At 45.6% G+C, this 16421-nt stretch overlaps 1 protein-coding gene across 1 annotated transcript; it reads right to left on the bottom strand.

Moving 5' to 3' along the window:
* Positions 1-1848: 1848 nt before the first annotated feature.
* GPR101 (G protein-coupled receptor 101) lies at positions 1849-3396 on the bottom strand. Its single transcript, XM_069462836.1, has one exon. It carries the CDS (start codon positions 3394-3396, stop codon positions 1849-1851), a length of 1548 nt encoding a protein of 515 aa, XP_069318937.1.
* Between the last annotated feature and the right edge of the window lie 13025 nt (positions 3397-16421).

Here is a 16421-nt window from a genome sequence, read left to right as displayed (position 1 = left end):
TGGTTCCATTTTGATTTGGGATTTTGGCAAACAATTTTCTCTGATACACTTTGAAGGGGTTGAGCTTTAAAAATAAAACAAGAAGTTCAGTTTAAACAAAATGTTTGGAAACACTTAGGTTTGAAATCCTGCTTCCTCCCCGTGTAAGCATTTCTACTCAAAAGACAGGCTATAGCTACCTTGAACTTCGTCAACCGTGACAGACTTGTAAGGCAATACCCCTCCCGCCACAGGAGGATTGATCCCATAGGCCATCTCTCCACCCAATTATCCTTTAAGGACAGGTCAATTCAAGAGTTTGGCAATAAATTGGTATAACAAATTTACGACTATTAATTCACTTTAAACATTTTGCTAGAAAATTAAATGATAGTGCAAGGGTAAACTTCAGCCCCCATGCCCTTTCTGAATTACCGTAAGTTCAAAATTAATGGAGTTGGAATTAATAAAGTTTTTGTGGACATATTGATTTGACCAGTCAGCTCGATATTATTTGGTTCTATTCCCTTTCCTTTCCTGAATTCTGAACATGGCAACCCCAAATTCCCACACAGACTTATTCACAGCCCAAATACATTGCTGTTTACCTCTCCCCCTTGAGAAGTTCATGTTGGAATCTGCGAGGAGGAAGAGATAAAAGAAAATATAAATGAGCTGGGCATTTATATAAATAAAATTTGAGTTCTAATAAAGACATGGCAATACACAAAAATGAGGCTAAACTCTGAATATGGCCATCTTTACACACAACCACCTGATTAACCATTTTCAACCAAATACTGCTTCCTCTCCCTCCACCCTTATTAACAGTGGATTTCTGCACCAACAGTTGGTTGGCTATACAGTTGCTTTAATTTGGTCTTCAGGAGGATCAAAAACACTGGCTTGACTATTTTTTGGTCCCATGTTATTTGATCATGCAGATATGGCCTGTGCCCTCAGAAATAAACAGGTATGTCCCTGCCCAAAGTAATTTCAGGGTTTGGGATTTGAAAAATCTTCCTCTTTACTGACCCTAGGGATAATTTAGATATTGTAAAGGTCTTCCCAAAGTGATATATTTCAACAGTATTTTCCATTTGCAGTCCCAGCCCACACATAAACCCAGGATTTTATAGAAAAAAAAGTCAACTGTTTAGCCCCATGGATGTGAGTTGTTTCTCTTTCTTTTCCCTTAGACTAACTTCCCATTTCATACATGCCCTTCCACTTTTCTGGATCCCTTTAGGGGATCTAGAAGCCTTCTTGGTATACTGCACAATGGCCTTTGTCTTAGTTTGCATCATAGTCTTTGCACCAGACCGTGGGGCTCTCCAGTTCAGAATTTGGCTCATACGTTGATCAGTCCATTAGGTTCTGCTTCTTATGCTCCATGAATGATTTCGTACATTGCTTTTCTTTCAGTTGAGCATAAAAGCTGTAGCCCTGGCCCGTAGCTTCTGACTCGAGGGCTGAAAAGTCCTTAAGTTCACAGGCATCATCTTCCTTTTCCGTCAGAGCTAAAGCTGGCATGTTGCAGCTCTGGGGAAACAGACAGACTACCAAGTACAGATCCCAAATGGATAGCCCTTTTGTTGCCTTAAGAAGTTTCGAGCCTAATAACCTTTCAGGGGAAATTTTCAGTCAGAATCCTCAAGTCCGTGCTTTGAAGGGCACAGCTTTAAGGAAGACCCCAGTTCCTACCTCTTCCATATATTTATCTACCTTGTGGTGAAAAGGATGTGTGTGCAATACCTTTGCCTGAAATGGTATGGATTGGCATTAATGGGATTGTGGGTGGTCCATTGAAAAGAATGCTGCTCTTGTTTTCGTGTTGTGGACAGTTCAAGATTTGCCTTAGAACTAACTTTAAGGGAAAGTAGCAGAATCGTGGGAAGGGACAATCTTGCCTTCGGTTCCACCCTCTGTGCCGGCTTCGGTTCCAGGCAGGTCTGGGTGGCTGCCTTCTTTTGGGGGCTTTTCCTTGCAGAAGAACTTCTTCAGCATATCCTGGATTTCCTTCTTGATGGTCTTGTGCATGTAGCCATAGACGTAGGGGTGGATGCAGCACTGCAGGAAGAAAAGCCAGATTATTATGGTGATCACCCACTGGGGTACCTTGGTTTCGACATCCACCCACACGGCCAGGACTGCTAGAAAGCAGTAGGGCCCCAGAGATAGCACGTAGGAGAAAATGATGAGGAAGATCACTTTAGCAGCTTTGCACTCGTAGCACCTGGGCAGAGGAGGATCGCTGTTGCTGTTACGACGACTGGGTTGGAGGCTCTCTGGGATGTTCATTGCCTCAACATCGTCCTCACTGAAATTGATGTCATCCTCACCAAACTCTATGTCATCTTCACCCAAGTCAATGTTGCACTGGTTGACCTCTACCCGGCCCTTGTTTGCCTTCATGCCGTTCTCAACTTCGATGCTACCTTCCTTACCCTCCATGCTGTCTTCACTGGCCACCATGCTGCTTGCTCTAACCTCCTCGATGCCCCTGGCCTCCACGCTACCCTCTTTGGTCTCCATGCTTCCTTCCAGGCTTCCTTCCTTGGCCTTCATGCTGCCCTCTTCCACCTCCATGCTGCCCTCCTTGGCCTTGACCTGACCTTCGTCCTGGTGGTGGAACGCACTCTCACCCTGGAACTCATCCTTCTTCTCTGCTCCCTCTTCATTCTCATTCTCCACACGGTCCTTGACCCGCACCTCCAAGCTGTGGCTCTTGACCTTGTACAGTAGAGCATGCTGCCGCCGGGCTGCACCAAACACCACGGAGTAGCAGGCAATCATGACAACCAGAGGAATGATGATGAAGAACACCACGCTCAGAATAGTGTAGCTGGGGCTGGACCCCCAGATCATGGAGCAGAGGGCATTGCGCTCGTCAAAGGCAGCCTGGCCCCAGCCGTAGAGTGGGGGTGTGCTCTGCAGGATGGCTACGATCCAGGTGCCATAGAGGAGCATGTAACCACGGCGGTGGGTCATCTTGGACGGGTAGGAGAGAGGGTGGATGATGGACAGGTAGCGATCCACCGACACCACGACAATGGTGTTGACACTGGCAAAGGCGAACAGGTGGGTGAGGCTAACCAGGGCGGTGCAGAAGTGGTTGTTGAGGGGCCAGAAGAGAGGCACGGAAGTGGCCACCACCCAGGGGGCCACGAGCGAGATCTGCAGCAGGTCGGTGACGAGGAGGTTAAAGATGAAGCGGTTGGTCACCTGCAGCAGCTGCGGCTTGCGCTGCAACACGAGCGCCAGCACTATGTTGCCGACGAAGGAGACGGTGAGGAAGATGAGCAGCACGACCGCGCGGATGATGCCGTGAGCCAGGCTGATGGGCATTTTGGAGAGGGGCATACACGCGTGGCTGCTGTTGCTCTCGCGCGTGCTGTTGGGGCAGGCGGACGTCATGGCGACAGCTGGAGGGCTTGAAACAGGGTCAGCCAGGGCACCGGCCGGCGGCAAAGGGGTGCACGGACCACACTCAGTGCCTATGTTGGGGACAAAAGAAACAGGCGGGCGGTATTAGTCCCCCGCCGGGGAGTCTGGCATTGGGTGGATGGGAGAGGGGGAAGACTCCGCGTCCAGCAGGGGCGCTGCAGGACCCCTCCCCCGGGCCCCCGCGCGGCCCCAGCCCGGGTCTGGGCAGCTTTTATAGCTCCTTCTCTGGCTCTCCGGATCTCTCTGCCGCCTGTCTCTCTCCCGGTCTCTGATTTCCTCTCGTCTGTTTCTCCTGCCGGCGCGTGTGCGCGCTTCCTCTGCTTGTCTCGCACACTGTCTCTGGGTCTCGGAGTTTTGGTCTCTCCAGCTAGGTCTCCCGCTAGCGCATGCGCGTGCGCTCTCTGTCTCCGCTTGTTTACGATCACCAATTTCTGTCTCTCTCCAGAGTCTCTCGCTAGCGCACTTTTTCCTGTATCTCTCAGGGTGTGTCTATGTATGTGTCTCACCATTTCCTCTGATTCTTTCTCACCCATCTCTCACTCTGTCATACGTCTCTGTTTCTCAGTCTCTCGATAGCACGTGCACACTGTGGGTCTCTGTCACTCTCTTCCCTTTCTCTTTGTTGCTCCCATTTCTCTCTCTCACTCAGTTTCTCTAGCAGTCTCTCCGTGCATGTCTCTTTCGCTAACGCACTTTCTCTGCAGCGTGTGCTCTCTCCGTCTTTCTCGTTCTCAGTCTTGTCCCTGGCTCTCCCTCTGTCTCTTTCTGATCCCTCTGTCTCTGCCTGTCACTGTCTGTGTGTCGCTCACTAGCGCGTGTGCTTCTCCGTCTTTTCCCAATACTGCCTTGTCTCCCCGTTTCTTTCTCAGTTGACTTCCCTGACACTCCATCTCTGCGGGTCCCTAGCGCACCTGTTCAGCGTCGCTCGCTGTCCGTCTCTGTCAGCCTCCGTGTCTTTCCAACTCTCATTTCCGCGTCTTCCTCGGGTTCTCTGTGTCTCCTTCTGTCTCTCACTTGCACGTGCACTCTTGCTCTGTCTCCCTTGGATCCTTTTGTCTCTGTATCTCTCCCTGTCTCTCCTTGTGGTTTCTGTCTCTCCATGCGCAATTCTCTATGTATCGCTCTGTCTGCGCATCTCTCTCCGTTGGTTTCTAACGCTCTACTGCTTGCCTCACCTGACTGTCTCTCCGTTTCTCAAGCTATCTCTCTAGCGTGTGCACTCTCTGGTTGGTTTCTCTGTCTCTCGCTCTCCTGTCACCCTGGGACTCTGGTTAAACACTTTCTCTGTATATTTGAGTGTGTGCATTTCTGTCTCTCCATCTTTCTCCGATGGCTCCTCACCTTGGTTTTCCTCTGCCTGGACCCATGTCTCTTTGGATCTCTGTCTCTCTGTTGACTTTCTTTTGCCACGGAAACCAGCTACCGCCTTGGCCACCGTGGGCTTTGGGGGATAAAACACCTCGTTTCTCAGCAGCACAGCAGCGACTGGAAAATGCAAGGAGGATGCCTATTGCGCTCCCCTACCCTTCCCCCAAGGAGGCATCTTCCCTGCATTCTACAGTCCTCTTGGTGGTGGCAGCGGTGGCAGCGGGGGTAGGGCAGCTCGGGGAGAATGAGCAAGAAGGCAGGGGTACCGGACCGGGGGGGAGAGTCTGAGAGAGACAGAGTGAGAGAGGTTGAGACGCAGAGAGAGACAGAAAGAGATTTAGAGATAGAGGAAGAATGCGAGATATACAGAGAGACATAGAGAAAATGAGCGACAGAGAGGGAGAGAGAAACAAGAAAGACCAAATGAGAGAGTGAAAGAGAATGAGAGACAGAAAACGAGACTGAGAGACAGGGAGAGATAGAGATAGAAAGATTGAAAAAGAGAGAATAAGAAAAGAGGATGAGAATCAGAGAAAGAGAGAAAGGATGAGGGGGAAAAACCGGAGAGAACTGAGAGAGGGGAAAGAACGCACGAGAGAAAGTGCGAGGGAAAAGGCGAGGGCGAGAGGATGGTCAAGCAAAGGCGAGAAAGGGCCGCACCGCAGGCCAGTGCGTGGGGCAGCTCTGCAGCCGTCGGGCCGCTGCAGATGGGACATCCCGGGCTCCCAAGCTCTGGGGCCAGCTGGGTGCAGGGACCCCGGCATCTGAGGCAGAGCCGGGCCACTTACCTGTTGCTGCTGGAGGCGTCGCGCCGTGGGCGCTGTGTGCGGGTCCCTGGGGACTCGCTGCGCTTGTCCCGGCGGACTCTCAGGGATCCGGGGGCCAGGAGCTCGCTTTGGGCAGCGGGCGCGGCAGGAGCGGGGCACAGCGGCGGTGCCCGCACGTCCGGCTGGCGCGCCGCGCTGCGAGCTCTGAGCGGCAGCGGGGACGCGCGGCGTCTTAAGGCTGCGCGGTGCCCTCACCTTGCGGCGCCCCCCTCCTCTCGGCCCCCGCCCGCGCCGGTGACGCACGAGGCCGCGGGCGCCCGAGGAGCTGGGCCTGCGGGTGTCGGGGGGGCGCCACAGACCCCACGCAGATTTTCTCACCCCCGCGTTCCCACCCCAGGCGCCCAGAGCTCACCAAGACCTCACGGACTGGGGGTTGTCACCAGGGCTGATTTTCGTGCAAACCCATGCCCTCCTAGCCCCCGGATATCGGGTCTGGTCCAGGCCACAGACCCGCACAATCCTTCCAAAGAGGAGGGCCCGGACTCCTGCCTCTGCCTCGACCTGGAGACCCTCCAAAGTATGAATGGCCCCTGGGCCCGAGAGAGGAACTAGGACTTTGATGTCAATGATTTTCTATGAATTTTTCTAGGTCCCAGGAAGGGCTGAACAGCAATGCCTTTCCTGTAGGTTTTGGGAGTAATTCATCTAAGACAAGCTACATTATTGTCTACTGTATTCTTTGATTGAAGTCTGTATGTCTGTAAGTCAGTCTCTCTCTCTCTCTCTCTTTCTCTCTCCCCTTTCTCTCTCTCTCTGCCAGGTACTGTGTTAAGCTGTTTATACAGAGAATGCTGAATTGTTACCCTAGCCTTGTAAGATAAGTACTGCTATTATCTTCATTTTATAGAGACAGAAGCAGAAGCCAAGAGAGACTACCCTACTTGCCCAAGTTCAAGTAAACATTGCATCTGTTCTATTAACCAAGACGTTCTGGTCTCTCCCAAACACATATTGGGTGTTTGCTGTATATCACCACAGAATAAGCCCCCCGTCCCCAGGGTAGGAGGCAATCTGAGAAAGTGTCCCAGACCAGGGGTCCTTTGCATTGAGTCTCCAAGGGGTGAGGAAGTGTTTTCTTCCAGGCAGGACAAAAGGGGAGGGTGTTCTGTAAGAAGGAGATGCAAGGGCAGAGATAGGGCTGCAGGAGCGAGCTGGGTGCCAAGACTGAGAAAACAGAGAGGCTGTAGCATGGTGAGGGCCAGGAGGTGAGCTGGTCACATTGGGTAGGGGCAGGTACTGAGGGCCTTTGAATGCCAGTCTGGGGACTTTGGACTTCATCCTAAGATCCCTGGAGGGCCATTGGAGACTTGTTTTATTATGAACAATTTCAAACATACACAAACGTAATGAGAATAATAAAATAAACCTCCATGTTCCCATCACCCAACCCTGACAAGGATAAATAGTTTGTCATTCTTATTCATTGATGATTTTTAGGTAGGGCAATGTGATGGGGTTTCTGTTTTACTAGGGTCTCAGAAGCAGGACGGGGGGAGGGGTGGGTGGGGTGGAGAGTGGAGAAAGCAAAAAGGAGGTTAAGACAGGAGACACAAAGGGGGTCTTGACAAGTCACACAGGGGGGGTTGAGCAGAGACCCACAGAGAGGCAAAATTGACAGTGGAGAAGAATAAGGGTGAGGAAGTGTTGGGTAGGGTCTAGCATGAGCACAGGATTCAGAGTTGTTTGATGGGCTGGATGGAGATGCCCCCCTTCCCATCACCTTACCTCTGGGACCGGGAGACGAGGCAGGTATATGATCAGGCCCCAGGATGCTCTGTGGATTCGGAGTCCTGCATTTGCTCTTAGATCATTTGTCTTTTTTTCTGCTAGGCCTGATTTTATCTTCCCAAGGTTGAATGGTAAAAACCTGGTCATTTTTCCTAGAGACAGTTCCCGTGATAATCACTCACAGTTATTAATTCCCAGCTGCATGCTAGCCATGGTGCAGAATCCTGGGTGGCATGCACTGTCAAACGGCAGTTCTTTCATACTCGATTATTTTACAATCTCTTGGGAGGCAGTTGAGCTGCTAGAAGTGGCCAGAGATGAAGGCCAGTCCTTCTTGATCTTTCCTTTCTTTCACTGCAGTTTAGACAGTGCCCTGTACTTCTGGGATCCAGTAGGGGACAAGGAGAAAACCTCTAGACACATGTGTTTTTTTTTTTTTTTTTTTTGAGACAGAGTCTCACTCTGTTGCCCAGGCTAGAGTGAGTGCCGTGGCGTTAGCCTAGCTCACAGCAACCTCAAACTCCTGGGCTCAAGCGATCCTCCTGTCTCAGCCTCCCGAGTAGCTGGGACTACAGGCATGCACCACCATGCCCGGCTAATTTTTTCTATATATATATTTTTAGCTGTCCATATAATTTCTTTCTATTTTTAGTAGAGATGGGGTCTCGCTCTTGCTCAGGCTGGTCTCGAACTCCTGAGCTCAAACGATCCGCCCACCTCGGCCTCCCAGAGTGCTAGGATTACAGGCGTGAGCCACCGCGCCCGGCCTAGACACATGTTAAATGTCAGTGCCTCAGACAAACAGGCTCGTGGAGTCTGCAGCTATGCTTTTGGGCATGAGGGGGGATGACAGGGGGTGAAAGAGTCTAGGTGGGATGAGGCCTCTGCAACGGAGGCCAGCCCACCTGCCAGAGATAGTAAGAAAGCCAGGGGAATGCTGGGGAATAAATGCCAGCTACTTTTCTGTACAGGAACATGTTTGAGGGTGGTTAATCCTCAGGTGTCTGTTTCCTCTCAGACGTGAACAGAGTTGGTATCCTTGGATTTGAAAGACATCAAAGTATCAGCTCCCCAACTGGAGGTATGTGGTGGGCCCTGCAGAATGTGGATTTGGCTTCCAGCCCTGTAGTCTCTGATTCTGGTGGCTTTGAAAAAGCCCTTCCACTGACAAGCCTTGTTAGATTCTGGAAAGGGTCTTTGAGATGAGACAGGGAGAGTTTGGGATGATGGTTCAAGAAGTCACGTAGTCCATTTCCCTACATGTACTCAGTAGCAGCAGAAGTACAGTCAAGCTAATGGTGTTAATGGGCCAGGCTGAAGGGCAGGAAGTTACCAACAAGAAAGGGCTCTAGGGCCTGATGACAATCACAAGTTGCAACACTAGTCAGCAGCATGCCAGCCTCAGACTTGTTCACCTTGTCAGGCCAAGTGCCCCGACTGATGCACTGAGGGCCAGATGAGAGAAATCAGAAAGCCCAAGACCCAGCCAGGTATTGGTTCTGGGCACTGGTTCTAATAATAATGTGTACAAGAGTCCTTGAGTATCTATCATGTGCCAAGCACTATGCTTACTTTATTACATTTAATCCTTGAGGAAACTCTGCAAGTTAAGAATTAATACTGTATTGTTTGAAAGCAAGACACCATATGTACTATTAAGAAAAAAAAATGCTGCAAATTTAACCATCATGCCATTGCTAGCAAGATACATCTTGATTTCAAAGATGCTAAAATGTTAAAAAACCAAAACCAAAGCCAAAACACCCAAAAAACAACCAAAAAGCGCTTTAGAATCAACATAAGACAGTACCATCCCTGCCCTTATAGAGAGGTCAAGTAACTTACACAAGGTCACAAAGCAAGTAAATGTTGGAGCTGAGAGTTAAAACCTGTTCTGACTCCAAGGCAAAGGCATTTCCTAGTTGACTTCGAGGAAGGGTCCAGAGGCAAGACAGAAGGCCTCCAAGATCCAGCCCAGACAGAATATTTGAATCTAGGTGAAGGGGAGCTGAGAATTGCTAGATTTGTGGGAAGAGAAATGCTGCAATGGTAATAGCTTCTTTTTGTAGAACACATGGTTCCCATAGGTGGTGAAATGACTAAATCAGTCAATCTAAATTCTAAGTCATACTCCTTCCTGCTTAGCAAGTTCATAATAAGTCAATGGGGAAGAATATACGGTTTTGTTCTGGAGTGCCTACCCATGGGGGTGTTTTAAATTTTTCAGTGTTATGCATTACTCTGATATTCACTTTAGGCCAACTCCTAGGAGTTATGTTTGCAAAACTCAAACAAAATCAAGTACCATCTGGGTATGAGCTAATACTGCACGTAATGTGGGCTTGGGCAGTACAGAAGGTCTGGATTTCAAAGCTATGTCTACCTAAATAAACTGGTTTAGAAGAGAAAAATCAGTCGAATATAACCGGATAGATTAAAACTGGAGAGCAGAAGGCTTGGTTTCTAGTCCTAATTCTGTGGCTAACTTGCTATGTAACCTTGGGAAGATCCCCTCTGATCTCAGTTCTGTAATGCACCAAATGAGTGTGTGTGTGTGTGTGTGTGTGTGTGTAGGAGGGTGGATGTTAGGTAATCTTTAAGGATCCTGTCCATTTATGACCTTTGATTCTGTCTATTTTCTATCTGGGTGTTATTAAAGAATCCAAAACTAATCCTACCCAAATATTAAAAAAAACTGACAGCTGGACTCTGCTTCTGGCTATGAAGGAGTAACAGGGACTAGATTTACCTTCTACCTCAAACAACTGAAAAAAGTAGACAAAACATATGAAATAATGGTTGTCAGACATTGGAAAATGTCAGACAGTACAGCCCAGTGGTCCCCAAGAAAAGGGAAAAAAATGAGGTGAGCCCTACAATTGCCTCAGTTTACTACCTAGAGAGAGTTTCCAGGCCTCTTTGCAGGAAGGGAACTGAGCCTGGATGTCTGCCTAAATTGAGGAGACAGAGTTCAGAATTCGAAAAGGTGAGGGTGGCCAGAATTTTCAGGGCAAGGTCTTGGAGAGGAGCTTCCCAGAAAGAGAGTTCCAGAGATCTGTAAAGGGTTCCCCTCAAGTCTTTCGGTGAATACTGATCAGCACATGCATGTGAGGAAACTACACAAATGTGAGGAAAGAACCACTCAAAAGGGGTAGGTGGAGTGATTTCTAGAGCTCACATGAGGCTGGAAATAGCTCAGTTTCCCTATATAGAGAAAAAACTTCATACTATACAGAGTGTCAGACTGAGTGCTCAGAAGGTTGCCTCAATAGTGAAGCCAAATTAGCCTTTGTGTAAAGTTTGCTCTGGTATCACACACCAAAGCTTAAAGGCAAGTTTTGAAAGGATTAAGCTGTTTCCAAGTGACTTTATGGAAATGCAGAGCAAGGCTCAACAATATTTATAAGAGCAAAAAAAATATCTGGCACTCAGTAAGGTAAAACTTGAAAACCCAATAAAATGTTACAAGGCATGCAAAGTAGGAATATGACCCATAATGAGAAGAAAAATCCTTACATAGAAGCAGACATGGATGATAGAATTGGTAGACAAGGACATTAAAATGATTTTTTAAAAAGTATACTTTATATGTTCAAGGGGGTAGAGGAAAGTATGGGCATGTTAAGTAGAAACATGGAAGATATAAAACAGACTCAAATCTTACTTGTAGAGATCAAAAATCTAATGTCTGATATAAAAATACATTGTATGACACTAGCAGCATGTTAGATGCTGTAAAAGAAAAGATTAATGAACTTGAAGACATAGCAATAGTAATTGTGCAAAATGAAAGAGAGAGAAAAGAGAAATAAATGTGTAGAGCAACAGTGAGCTGTGGGACAGCTTCAGGAAGGCTCATATATGTGGAATTGAAGTCCCAGAAGGAGGTAGGGAGACAGAAACATTATGTGAAGATATAATGGCTGAAACTTTTCCAAATATAATAAACATATAAAATCACAGTTCCAAGAACCTTACCAAAACTCAAGCACAAGAAATATGAAGAAAGCCATACCGGGGCACCATACATTTGGTGAGGATTTGAAGAAACTATAACTCTCATGCACTGCTTTTGGAATGGAAAATAGTACAACCACACTTGAAAACAGTTTGGCCAGTTATAAAAAATGGTAAACATCTATCTACCATATGACCCAGCCTTTTTACTCCTAAGAGAACTGAAAGCATTTATCCATGCAAAGATGTGCTTGAATGTTTATAACACTTTTATTTATAATAGATAAAAACTAGAAATAACCCTAATGCCCATCAACAGGTGAATGGTATATCTACACATTGGAGTACTATTCAGCCAAAAAGAGAACAAATTATTAATGTACACAATATGGATAAATCTCAAAATAATTATACTGAGTGAAAGAAACCAGACAAAAAAAGCATACATGCCATGTGATTCATTTACATAAAATTCCAGAAATTCAATCTAATCTAAAGTGACATAAAGCAGATCAATGGTTGCCTTGAGATGAGGGAAGAGGGAAAGGAAGTGGAGGATGAATTACAAAAGGTCACAGAGAGTCTTTTGGAGGTGACACTAGCATTCATTATCTTGATTGTGATGATGGTTTCATGAGTGTATATCTATTTTAAACTCATCAAATTGTACTCTTAAGATATGTGCAGTTTAATCTTCTTGAATTATACCTAAATAAAACTAATTAAAATAATAAGCACCTGGAAAAAAAAACCCCAAGCCTGTCTGCTTGTCCAGGATGCCAGCCCCAGTATTAGAACACTGGCTTTTCTCTGGGAGGGCCATAGGCCTCCCAGCACCTTTGTATTGGCTCTCATCAGTCTAACCTTGTGTTCTACAATTAGCATCCTTCCTTCATTTTCTCTCTGTGATGGGAACATGATGTGAGCTCTCCCCAAATGCTTGCAATTGTGGCCATCCCCTTCTGGCAGGCTGATAACTCCTAGTTATTGAGAATTTATACTTAACCTAACACCTGACTTCTCCCAGCTCATTTGATGACCACTGTGAGTTACATGGTGTCATTAGCCTCATTTTATAGATGGGGAACCAAAGGATCAGAAAGGAGCAGTGACTTAGAGCCACTCAGGAACAGGCAGGGCTAGAATTTGAATTTAGGATTGTCTCTGACTTTAAAGTCTGAATGCTTAGCTGATACACTATTTTGCTTCCCTATCCTAAGGATTTTATGTTATTTTTTTTTAATGTATCATTGCTGTTTTATGAACTTCATATACCCTGTCTATTATAATTCTCCAACAATTTTGTGAAGTGGTTATTGTTAATATTCCTTATTTTATAGATGAGCAAACTGATCACAGAGAAGCTAAATCATTCTCTCAAAGCCACTCCAATAGCATGTAGGGAACTTTGGAGCTGCTTCCCTTACTGTCACCCCCAGGGCAGGAAAGCCTAAGCCCTCTCATCTTGGAACTACGCATAATCTTCTTGGGTGGACTTTCCCAGAGGCTCAAGATTTTCACAACGTGTCTTTGGTGCAGTATCAGATGCCAGGAGCATTGGAACAACTTACCTTATTCTACAACATGTATTCCTTGAGTGGAGGGCCTGTGTGGTTAGAACTGACATATCCCTAATTATAATAGTATTGAATATTCAAAGTATCAAACACTGCAAACCTCCTGTAGCTCTGTGTTAAATATCAGGGTCTGCAGAGTTTTAGAAGGCTAATTTTAATTTTGTTTGTCATTAGATGTTTGGAACTTTAACTTCATAAAACAGTACCAAAACTGAGATTGATGGCAGTTAAGAATCAGAATAGAGCCCTGGAGCCCATGGGTTAACCAGAGAAAGGTGATTCATCAAGTGTGATTCATCAGGTGCTTTGCTTGATCTATTGGTGTCGCTTGTTGGCTGTAGAGATGTTGTCAAAATGCCTCAAAATGGAGTCTAAAGATAACAGGATAATGTTTCCACATTTAAGAAAAATATTTTTGCCATGCTCAGATATCAGCATTAGAGGGGGAAAATTAGCCTCTTTAGGCCAAACTGTAATGGCCATATACCTTTTTGTGTTTTTGCTAAGAGGAATGTGAAGGGTGGCAATTTTCTAGAAGATGCTTATGTGAAATTCTTCAAAAAGACTATTCTGTGGTCACAGTGTAGTGCCTAGAGATGGTCTGTACCGGTTTGTGAGAGATGATTGTTCAATTTTTCAGGAATTTTGCAAGAAATTGTTAAAATATTCTGAAATTAAAAAAAGAAATAAATTGAAAAAATTAAATTATATAAAATTATAGTTAAATGAATTACATTCAAAACAAAGGTAGTAAATCTCAAAACACATGAATTCCTAATTCTTTCATCAACTTTTATTACTGTCTATGGTCTTATGGTGTAATGCTTTGCAACACATCTCTTCCTATTCACTGACAGCACATTGGTTGCTCGAAATTGGCCACGGGAATATTTTCACCATGGAAAGCATCAAACACTACAAATCAGGCAATGTATGTAACCTGAAATTCTGTATCCCCCATAATAAGATGAAATAAAAAAAAAAACCACTACAAATCAGGATTTTTTTTCTTCTGAGAGTCAGATGTTGTACATTTACCAACACATCACTCTCTCTGGAGTACTTTATTTTTATTTGTATACAGTTTTATTGAGATATAATCCACATGCCATACAATTCATCCATTTAAAGTATGAAATTTAACTGACTTTATTTAGTATATTCACAGATATGTGCAATCATCCCCAGAGCCAATTTTAGAACATTTTCATGACCTCCAAAAGAAACCCTATACCCTTTAGCTAACAGCTCCCTATCTCGCCATACCCCACAGGCCCTGGCAACTGCTAATCTCCATTCTGTCCCTGTGGATTTGCTTATTCTGGCCATTTCATATAAATGGAATCATATGACATGTGGTCCTCTGTGTCTGGCTTCTTTCACTTAATGTAGTGTTTTCGAGGTTCATCTATGTTGTGACATGTAGCAGTCTTTCCTTCCTTTTTATTCCTTTTGATGACTGAATAATATTTCATTGTATGGATATACCTCTTTTTGCTTATTCATTCATCAGTTGCTGGGCATTTGGGCTATTTCTACCTTTTGGCTACTGTGAACAGTACTGCTATGAATATACATACACAAAATTTTGTGTGAACATCTGCTTCCAATTCTTTTGGGTATATGCCTGAGTGGAGTTGCTTGGTCATACGGTGATTCTGTTTGACTTATTGAGGATCTGCCAAATTATTTTCCATGACAACTGTACCATTTTATATGCCCACCTGCAATGTATGAGGGTTCTGATTTCTCCATGTCCTCACCAACACTTGTTAGTTTCCATTTTTTTTCATTATAGCTATCCTAGTGGGCGTGTATTGGTATCTCATTGTGGTTTTGATTTGCATTTCCCTACTGACTAATGATGTTGAGCATCTTTTCATGGCTTAATTGCCATTTGTATCTCTTCTTCGGAGAAATGTCTATTGAGATCCTTTTGTAGAGCACTTTTTAAATATCTCTCATCCTCATAACAACCTTGCAAAGTGTGTGTTATGATTTCCATCTTACAGTTGAGGCAACTGAGACTCAAAGAGATGAAGACATTCGCTGAAGTTGTACACAGCTAGAAATGGAGCTGGAGTTTGAATGCATCTGGCATGGCAACCCTTGCCCCTCAATCACACCACACGGTTTCCAAGACCTTTGATCTGTTAGCTGATGCTTACAAGCTAATACTCTTGTCCAGTGGCTGTGGTACTGAATAAAGTGCTGTGGCCTGGGTTCTAGTCCTGGCTCTTTTCCTGGGCCTCCATATCCTTATCTCTCAAAGGAAGAGTGTCAGGTGGATGACCCTCCATGTTACTCAGTTGGTCTAACAGCAAAATTGGCCCTTTCATTTTGGATGCAGATGTCCCAAGGATTTGTACAAAGGAGACTTGATTGCTCGGTGTGTTATTTTGAGTGGTTAATGGGATTCTTTTTCTCGGTGCATTATGTTACACTTGCCTACACTGATGCTCACCTGCTACTTTCCAGCCCACTCACACAGCCTCTCAGAATCTTCCTGCAGTTTAATATAAAGAGCTTAACATGTTACTATCCAGAAAGGTTGGGCGTTGCCTGGAAACCTGAAGTTTTTACTAGGCTGATTCTCTTCCACATAATTTTTGAGTAAGTGAAATAAGACAGATCCCTCCACGAGTCTTTGCAGGGAGACCATAGGTATCGACACAGCTCTCCCCAGAGAAGGTCAGGCATATCCCTCTGTTCCCTGTCCCTGTTGCTTATCCATGATGCAATCATACCCCTAACCCCATAGTGATTTGGCACTAAATTGAAAGCTTCTGTTCTCATGTTCCTTTTTATTCATGTGTATTTTTACTGCTTAAAGCTTTCTAATAGATTGATCAGGCATGACTTCCTGTTATGTAAACTGTAGTCCAAGTGGTCACTGAGCCCATCCGTTGTTGTAAAAATCATGTGTTTCCCAGCCTGTGCCTCGGGTCTCTTTAGGACCCTGTCTCATGAATGCAACTCATGTTGGCAATGTTCCAGTTTTTGTCATGGGGGCTGTTGGTAAGAACAAGCTGTATCTTCTGGACTAGTTTCATGGGGACATTTTACACCTGAATCCTAGTGAGGGGTGCATATTTAGGCTATTCTTTAGGCCTTGGATATCTACAGCATTTGTCACTATCTGGTCTAGTGACTTGGGCACTTCCAATGAGGGCTGGGGAATAGATATCCCAGTGATATCCAGTTTGGTATCTGTTCACTTCCCGGCCTCCCAAGCATGGCCATTATCCCAACTGTCAATTGTTCCCACTGTCTGTCTTGCTGCCATTCTCCCTACACTGCATCTCAAGGGGCTCTGGGTTTTGGCTCTCAGGTGCCTTGGCTGGTTCTTCTCTAGTTCCATTGTTCTCCCCTGATTTTTCGTTTGCCTCTGACCTTCCACTTGTGGGGAGTGCCTTTTTTCCCTTTGCTGGAGCCACCTTTCCATTTAGAGAAAAAGTTTTTGGTTTTCTTTTCACACTGCTCATCTTTCTCACTTGGCTACTTAGTTGCTCAAAGATGGTTCTTTCCAGGTTTCTGG

Source organism: Eulemur rufifrons, chromosome 30, assembly GCF_041146395.1.
Source record: "Eulemur rufifrons isolate Redbay chromosome 30, OSU_ERuf_1, whole genome shotgun sequence".
In the NCBI taxonomy this organism is placed as follows: Eukaryota; Metazoa; Chordata; class Mammalia; order Primates; family Lemuridae; genus Eulemur; species Eulemur rufifrons.
The sequence above is the reverse complement of the archived record's forward strand: the minus strand, read 5'-3'. Positions and strand labels throughout refer to the sequence as shown.

Coding starts and splice junctions, on each gene's coding strand:
- GPR101 (XM_069462836.1), bottom strand. CDS start 3,396: ATGACGTCCGCCTGCCCCAACAGCACGCGCGAGAGCAACAGCAGCCAC.